General features: G+C 33.9%; 1 protein-coding gene across 4 annotated transcripts in view; it reads right to left on the bottom strand.

Moving 5' to 3' along the window:
• LOC106469322 (tyrosine-protein kinase PR2-like) overlaps positions 1-9,718 on the bottom strand; it is a 62,166-nt gene that overhangs the window by 31,317 nt on the left and 21,131 nt on the right. For 3 of the 4 annotated variants that reach the window (XM_013929812.2, XM_022397816.1, XM_022397817.1), the window contains exons 2-4: positions 2,131-2,406; positions 813-1,010; positions 438-587 (exon numbers count right to left, since the gene is read on the bottom strand). In XM_013929812.2, coding sequence (XP_013785266.1) covers positions 438-587; positions 813-1,010; positions 2,131-2,379 — 597 coding nt within the window. In that variant the 5' untranslated portion in view covers positions 2,380-2,406. Of the gene's footprint in view, positions 1-437; positions 588-812; positions 1,011-2,130; positions 2,407-5,985; positions 6,007-9,718 lie in introns of those variants that run through there. The other variant, XM_022397818.1, reaches the window with a different exon arrangement.

Here is a 9,718-nt window from a genome sequence, read left to right as displayed (position 1 = left end):
TGTCTAGTCCCGTTACCTGTAAACCAGGTGTCTAGTCCCGTTACCTTTAAACCAGATGTCAAATCCCATTATCCTTAAACTGAATAATTAACCTGGTATGTTATACTTATTTTGTACAAATTTAATTTTTAATTGATTTCCAGTCTCTTAAATGATACGTGGCTTTTAAAAATTATTTCTTTGGTAAAAGTTAAACACAAACATTCTATTCATGGAAAGTTCAAAAATGGTTAATAGAGATCATTCAATAGAAACATTCTTTCAATATTTGTCTTTTGGATAAAATGTGAAAAGTTTAACTTCTACCAGATTAATTTCTGACTAAGACAGCTTTATTTTTGTTTACGTATGTTATTAATATCACGAATAAGAGCCTTACAATCTCTGTAACAGTGAACCTTCACTGGATTAAAGGCTATTGTAATAATGCAACTGACCAACATTAACGAGGTTGTGTCCAAGACAACTCCGTACAACCGTACAATGTGTTCATTGTCAATAGTGTGCATGATTGCAGCTTCCTTTAAAAATTCCATTGGATTATTCTGCATTCTGTCTTTGCTGAGACACTTAATTGCCACTTGGATCTGTTGTAAAGAAAGAAGGTCATGGTTTTAATTTTTTTCATTTAAAGGGACCACTTGTAAATTTTATTTTATTCAAAACTATATAAAATGTTTAATTAAATAATAATATGTTTATATAAAACACTTACATGTAAACTTAGTTATTACATTCTCTAAATTCATTTAATTACATTCAACCACACAGGAATTTGTAAATTAACAGTAGTTTCCATGATTAGTACCAACCCTATCTCCATCCTCATTGGTCCAAACACCTTGCTGAACAACACCAAATTCACCAATCCCTAGTTCTTTGTTTATAATAATACTGTCTGCAGGGATAATATGTTTGCTTGGTACACGAACAGGGTTCCTGTCTGCAACAGAGTCTAAAAATACAATTGAACTGCGATCTATGTTATCTTTCGACTTTGGAAGGATCATCTGGAAAAAGCAAAGAAAAAAGCATTACTTCCAGAAATCTTATATTGTACAGAATTATTTAATCAAAGTAAGTTGAGAACCTCTTAACTAAAGACTTTATTGTGAAGAATATTCATCGCTATGTTGCTAAGCTATGAAGTAAACTTTAAAATGCATACAGTGAAATTTAGGAAGTAAATAATTTGAAATGTAAACATCCACACTGGTGTTCTGTGTTCTAAAAACTAACCCTTAATACACAGCACAAAACCTAGATCCTAATCTATATAAATATAACAGTACTGTCTGTTGTATGTCCATGTAACTACTTTGCATGGTATGGATGGATCTTCATCAAATTTGGTATGGAGATTCATACAAATTTTCAGTTTTTCATATTGTGTTTTACTGTTTTTATGGGCATTGTTTACAATTAAAGGAAAGCAGCTTTTCATGTCCTAAGATAACCTTTCATTAATTATAAAGTTACATAACTTCCAACCAGGGGATGGGTACTCCAGCTACTTTTTGAATAACGCTCAGTAAACTATATTCTAATATGTCTACAGTTTAACATACCTAGCTATCAAACATGTTTTTTTACAAAAAGGTCCTATTGTGTGTAAGTGTGTACAGTAAATTTTTTTCCAGTCTGAATAAATATATCATGCAATTTGGTAACAAGATTTTGATGCTACAGTTTGTTGATTAAACTTGATAAATTCATCCATATAAGAAGTTATTAAAAAACTGATTAAATAACTAAGTACAACATTTTCATAATGTAAAACTATTGTACATAAGAACATTTTTAATTCTCTAAGTAACTTCTAACAAATTCATTTAGTCACCATGATAATCAATGTGACTGAACAAATCCAGTTTAATGCATGTTGCAAGCTTTGTTTACAAAGAAGCTACCATAATGTATTTTTCAAGGTTTCAGATTTTGGAAATATTTCTCTCATACATACCTACTCACAAGAAACTTTAAATCCCAATATTTCATTAAAAGTATTTCTACCAAGATGCCAATTGGAAACAAATTTCTCACTAGACATTATAATTAATCTACAAAAGTAAAAACATTGACTTTTTTTAAGCTCAGTATAAGAACAATTATCAGACAGTAAATACACACATTTTTAAACTTTCTGAGGTAGGTCTGAGGGTAAACCTTCTGGAAATACTTGCGTAGTCGTCGCTGCTCGGGTTTACTCATTCCCAACTGCGTGAGATCATCCTCCTCCACGTACTTTAGCTGAGCTACAGTGGTCACTTTTAGGTCATTCTTGAGAAGACTGTAATACTGTGACAGCTCTGCTTCAGAAAGGAACTCGTACAGGCTCAAGGCTGGTGTAGGCATGGCCATGGTCAAGAGTCCAGTCATACGACTCGATAATATGTTAACATTAAACTAGAACCAAAAAAATAGTCAAGGCTCACTATATAGTACTATTCTACTGAAACTGATGTTTAGACTATCTGTCTACTCTGAACTTGTCTTGTATACATCCTACTGTTTAAACAAGTTTTCTAAACTGTTCTTATCTCGTAGAGAAAATCTACTTTTCAGATCAGTGTTCTAGTCTGATTTTATCTCCCACAAAAAGCTTACTGTTCAGAACAACTTTTATTTAATGTTGTAGCCTTGATAATCTAACTTACAGGCATTAACACTAGAAGGAATATATCAAACTTAAAATACAAGGTACTACACAGTTTTCACATCGTTATAAGTATGTTTTATCTCAGTCTAAAGTATACTGAACTCTTAGAGTCACTAAACTGGTTAATGTTCCTATGGTATTGTATACATACAAATTTAAGTCTATATTTCATATTATGTACTCCTATGTTCTACAGATGGTTGTACACAAAACAATGTAATCAACATTTATAACATGATTACTAATACTACATGAAAATATCCTCAATATTCATATATTTTAATGACTAAACTTCAAACAAATATAGCAGCTTACATAGTAGAGCATTTTGAATAATGATGATAAGTTTGTGTTTAATCTCATGTCTCGTAAACTGTTTGTTACTAATACAGTTTCTGAACAAATGAGTCAATTAGTTACCAGATTTGACACCAGCCCTTTGAATACTACACAATTAAATTCTAACATATTTCTGGCATGGTTTAAAAATCACAAATTTTTCTTAAAAACTACAACCTGGTACTTCCTTTAAACCACTAATGAAACATGTTGTTTCTTAGATTGGTGTTTCATTTTAATCTGTCACAATTCATTTTAAAAGTTCTTTCTGTCACCTGATATAATATGTAAATCTCTGGGGATAAATATTACAATTTAGCCGTTGAGAAAGATAAATCTTTTAGTTACATCAGGAAAAGTATAGATTTAACCAGATGTACTTGATGAAATAGATACATTACTACATAAGTGACATGTGTTATATACATTCCTGTCTAACTCCTAAGACCACCCAAATTTAAAATTTATGAAAAGTTCCTCCACAACTTTTGAAAACGTTTGTTAGATTAAGAATCTCTTCTCCATCAATACAACTAAAGTACATACAGCACATTTCAAGCTGTGTTCCTTTCCTACATTATAAGGTTCCAATATTATCCTGGATTTTTCTTGGACTGCTCTTCTAATTGTAAAAACTCTTCATGTAAAATTTGATGTCTTCAGCTAAGAGACTTTCTTTAGGTGCATATAAGATAGATATTGACATTTGATTGTTAGACAAAGTTTTCACTCTTAGCCCATCTCAGGCATGATGAGTTTATCACAGTTTCAGATCCAGTGTTGTCATTAGCTGTTTGTTCAGCTTTGGTTTTAAGTTTAGAATCAGGAGTGCTTCCTGTTTCCTTAATGTCCATTTATCTGTCACTGAGTCTGTTATTTTGAAGTGTTCAGTGTTAGGCTTATAACTACAAACTTTGCTTAAATGGTTGTAAATTCCAGAGTTGTTGGAAGGGCTGTTTTATACATGCTTCTTAACTCTAATAGCTAGGGTTCATGTCATTCACCAAATGTAGCCATGCCTAAGGCATGAACACATGTATTGATACACCACCAACAATTCTTTGGAAGGAGGTATTTTGTCTTTAAAAAGGAAGTTACATATTTATCTGTTCAGTTTGAAGATCACTATTAGGCTTACTTACTTTCAGTGCTATCTCATTTGTAAATTTTAAAATTTATTACGTATGTGCAGGCCTGAATGTGGAGACAGTTAAGGCAGTGCTCATCGTTAAAAAATACCATACACCGTCATGTACTGAATGCTATGACTACTTAATAAGAAAAACAGAATTTCTAAGTTCCATTCATTCTTGAACAAAATAAATCTAAAAAATTGAGTCATTCTAAAAACTAAAAGCAGGTGTCTCAAAATGGTATGGATTCAAGTATGAAGTAGCCTATTTTAAAATGAATTGGATTAAGTGAATAATTAAAGATTTCTTGGATGTATAATTTATTATTTTTGCTGTTTTGTTTTGTGTCTATCACCATGTTATGACAGCGGAAGTCATGTGACGCTGGAAGCATGCGTGCTGGAGTTTCTAGAAAGATCATGACTGTTCCTGGTAACTCTAGTCTTTTCTAAAAGCTCTCTATTTTAGTATATAAGCCCGGCAAATAAAGCGAAGAATTGCATATAGATGGAGATAAAGACAGATAATTGAGTCAAGTGAGTGGTAGTGAACGTAAGTAAAGTGCGTGAATCGTTGTGAATTATAGCATATGTTTAAGTTAAAGTGACTGTGGAAATTCTGTGTATTATAAAGTTGTATCGAAAAATAATAAACTAGTTTTAATTAAGAAAGGACTTGTATCGCTGAAGTTTCTCGGAAAGAATTTTTATGGGAAATTATCAAACAAGCAGATACGTAACAACCAAAACTAATAGTCGAAATTATTTCAAAAACAATACCACTATTAATATATTTAGAAATATTATGGAATAGTTCAATAAGTTTAGAGTAAATTAAATAAAAGTTAAATTATTTCAAATCTGTAATAACCATTTTGAAATTAGGGGCAAGGGCTAGCTGGCTGTCCCGGTTTTTCGGTTTTGAAATGTGGTCACCCTAGATTTGTGATTTCTTGTGTTGTTAATATTAAAGTCATTTTCACGTAGGCTGAGAAGTTTTTAAAAACCACACAGTCACCAAGATCTTTCATGTTTATAACGTTGACCAGTTATAAAATTAAAAATATATTTATTAAGATCCGAGATATTATTTTAGCAATTTTCGATACACGATTTCTGGCAAACGATAGATTTCTCTACTCTCTTACAGCTACGGTTTTCGTTTCATAAAACTTTTATGAGCCCAAAGAAAGTGGATGTACGAGTTGAATAAGTAGTTTCCAATTCATACAAACCTTAATACAGTGTAACTTCACGCACTTGTTAGGATATTTTCTAATAGGGACCCTGATAGTCCAGACAAACAAGAACATCTGTATTTCACAGATTCGCTCCCTAAGGATCGAAATCCTCCAATCTGTTGCAATGTGCAGTTAACTAGCAAGAAAGTGAGAAAATGAAGTCACATTGATAATAGTCATACACCAAACAACGTGACCGCTAGAAATCACCCCAACCAAATACGTAACACGACAGGAATATTCTTGTCCACATGTTAAAGTCCTAGCAAAGATCCTACTTTTTTGTTAATAGCTGTGTTAATTTATTTTAATCTACAACCACGTTTGTCCATTTATTTATTTAACATCCCGACACCTCCTCAGTTTGGAACTTATTTTTAAATCTGTCCTCAACCTCAAGTCTATGCGTTGTTGATTCGGTTACAGCAGGAATGTTAAACAGTGTGGCTGTTAGTATTCCAGTGTTTTTATAAATAGGTAATAATATATGCAGCTTCAGTTTCTGACAGAATTGGCTGTTTGCCATCTGCTTGGAGTAAGAGGGTTTTCGAGAGATAACATTTCTTCTTACGCAGTAAAAACTTACAAATAAAAAACGGCCGTTATCAACTTACCTACTACGTTGTGTTGTTAATACCGCGTTGAAGCTGGACACCATCACGTGTCAAAATAAAACACAAAATGAAACTTTATCCGCTGAGAAATGTTAAACATGCCATACGAAACAACGTGGGGATTGTACTGAGCTATTCGGTTAGCAACAGATATAGAGTTGAAAAAAGCTGTGGTTTAAAATATTAAGGCATTCACATCTATAAAATATCTTGGGGGGGGGGGGGGAGAACTCGCCAATATCTGCAAGAACCACTTTTCATCAACGTAATATTTCTTGTCCAATAAACAAAATAATCAGAGTGCAATATTAAACTCTTTTAACACACGACAAGTTTCTGGTACACTACACTGTAGTGTTAATAGTTGACTAGTTTCTCATACACTACACTGTAACTCAGCTAATGTTAATACTCGACAAGTTTCTGGTACACTACACTGTAGTGTTAATAGTAGACTAGTTTCTCATACACTACACTGTAACTCAGCTAATGTTAATACTCGACAAGTTTCTGGTACACTACACTGTAGTGTTAATAGTTGACTAGTTTCTCATACACTACACTGTAACTCTGCTAGTGTTAACACTCGACAAGTTCCTGGTACACTACATTGTAATACAGCTAGTGTTATACTCGAGTTCCTGGTACACTACACTGTAACTGAGCTAGTGTTAACACTCGACAAGTTCCTCATACATTACACTAACTTGCTAGTGTTAACACTCGACAAGTTCCTGGTACACTACACTGTAACTGAACTAGTGTTATAATTAAACGGAATCTTGCACAGAAATTCAATTTCTAAACCGTATATCCTAACAATCATAAAAACATCGCAAGAGTAAATCTTGCATTATGAAGTATTCTAGTTTTGCATAAGAACCCTGAAAAACTTGGTACAATACTGAATAAAATGAATCTAAATGGAACCCTGCAGACTTAAAAAAATCATAAGAATAAATTATGCTCAGTGATATCCACCCTACCTCTGAAGATTATACGAGTTAGACCCCAACTGACTAGGATATAGCCAATATCTGAACATCAGCTATTGGTAGGGACTGTTTGTGAGTCAAGTAGTTGCCAGGAGAACAAGGTTTGCATAACTAAAACGTCATAAACAATACTACAAAAACGACCTTCCTACTTCGTTGTAAAAATAATGTTGCAAATGTAACATTCTGTAATTAATGTAACTTTACAATCTGTTATGTGTGCGCGTGGTTTAAGCGCAAATGCTAAACACTCACCTATATGTTCTGTGCCCACCGGAAGGATCGACACCCGAATTTTTGCGTTAGAGGCGGTACAGAATGACTAGTACATTATCATTTGCTAGATTATTAAAACTGAAGTACATGCTGTAATTAATGTAACTTTACAGTCTGTTATGTGTGCGCGTGGTTTAAGCGCAAATGCTAAACACTCACCTATATGTTCTGTGCCCACCGGAAGGATCGACACCCGAATTTTTGCGTTAGAGGCGGTACAGAATGACTAGTACATTATCATTTGCTAGATTATTAAAACTGAAGTACATGCTGTAATCGAACTTGAATATTTCTTAACCATTTAACTTCTTAAAGCTCTTCAAATGGTTAACAGTACGATAAATATAACTGTAGTGAACTTTGATCATGATTTGATTTTGTTCTGCTTCCGTTAAAGAACCACATTTGTGCAAAAATTTACGACACTAAATTGGCATCGTTTCAAGTTCCGTAGGCAGTGTGATACCAGCAAAAACTGATCCCTTTGAGGAAAGGTATGTAACAGTCCTTTCTAATGTAATATAGCCATACCCTCAGATCATAAAAGACTTGTGTAGATCGAGGTTGTAGAATTTCAAAGACGGGTATATACAAACACACACACTCACATATACATACATACATATATATATATATCCCTTATACTTGGTGCCATTGGAAAACAAAGGAATTTGGATCATCTTGAGGGACCAATACTATCCATAAACAGACCTGTGACAAGTCGTACTACATCCACGGTATGCAAAGTGTGGCGTTTTGTAACAGGTGAGACTTCTCGAGTTTAAAGGTCGGTAGAAAAAGCTGTCCACGTGCCGTCTAGAAAAGTAACGATTAACGTTTACACAAGTTGCCTCCACGACATATGGGTTCAACTATCGCATGCCTCTTGCAACTGTGGAATGAAAAGAGTATTCATGCTATTCAAGAAGACATAGTGGTCAAGTTCCAGTCATAGTTGCCTATAATTTTCTGTGTGATCGGGGACTGTTGCTATGTAGCAATGGGAAACCCTCGTCCTTGTACATTAAATGGATAATGGAAACCAAGCAGAGCGAAGGGGCGTGTTTTAAACATAACAGTCTTACGACAGAATCTTATATAATGGAAACAACGATGTTACGATGGACGACCAGACATGGACTATAACGACGTACCGAGATGTACAATTTAATATAACGTACTCAATCTACATAATAATTATTTGTGCTTAATAACAAAGCTACACAATAGGCTATCTATGTTGTGCTCACCTCGGGTATCGAAACCCAATTTTTAGCGTTATAAGCCCTCAGACTACCTCTATAATGATTTGATGTTACCATTTAATATAATTTTTCTTCTCGCAATTTCGTTTCCTCGATAATTATGTAATTAGACTCTTACGGATCCTACCATAAACGGGATTTGGGGTGGTGGCAAGGAGGAACAGTTGCCACCCTCCCACTTTTTGGTTCCAAATCTCGCCCATGGATCCTACACTAAATAATGCGGTAATTCAGTGACACCTGATGTGATAATTTCAAAACATTGTTTTTATTCATGGAGAGTCGCATTTTCCCATAAAACAACAAATTAAGGTGGTCATTATGGCTTTCCCTTCAAACTTTCAAATGTATTTAATCACTACACAACTCACACCAATCAAAGTTTAGTTGTGATCTGGCCTTGAAGTCTATTTATGTGTATAATAATCCTGTATACTTTTAACATAATTCACAAACCAGCAAAAAAAAAAAATAGAAATGCGAAGTTTTTTTTTCTTGTTCCTTTTGATCGCAAATCAAAACTTTTTCTGACAGGTAAAGGTATTCTTTGTTGTTTGTAGTGTGCAAAGTCGTGATCGGAAAGAGGGAAGTTTCTATGCGACAAAAAAAAAACAAGATTTTCTTTTGTGTCACTGAACAAAATTCGAAAGAGCAGCGTATGAAACGATCAAACGTATTTAGGTATTAATACACGGAGGAATATAGACTCGGGTTTACTGCAGTGAATAATTAATATAAATTATCTTGAAATATATGTTAAGTGTTGATGAACAAAAATTACAAACTCCTAAGTAATTCTAATATGGTCAAGGTTTCAAAAGTATTGTTACGTCTCCGTTTGTTAATTAATTTTCCGTAACTTCGTTCCCACGAAACTTTAGCGACACAAGTCCTTACTTAATAAAACTGGTTTATTCTTTCCGAATATAACTTTACGATACACTTGTTTTCAACAATCGCGCTAAAACATACGCTATATCAACGAACTTCAACAATACGTCTCTCTCTGACTGCGGTTCAATTACTCATTACCTACACACACACACATTACATTATTCTCTCGTCACGTTGTCACCCTCTTTTATATACCAGCCTACCCTATATCTAGTAAATACTAGAGCATTCGCCAAGGTACAGGATAGTTCTAGAAAACAGGTGGCGCCACACCAGTCACGTGACCTCGATGACGCAACAGTA

This window comes from Limulus polyphemus, unplaced genomic scaffold, assembly GCF_000517525.1.
Source record: "Limulus polyphemus unplaced genomic scaffold, Limulus_polyphemus-2.1.2 Scaffold3425, whole genome shotgun sequence".
Classification (NCBI taxonomy): Eukaryota; Metazoa; Arthropoda; class Merostomata; order Xiphosura; family Limulidae; genus Limulus; species Limulus polyphemus.
This window is presented reverse-complemented; position numbering and strand designations above follow the sequence as displayed.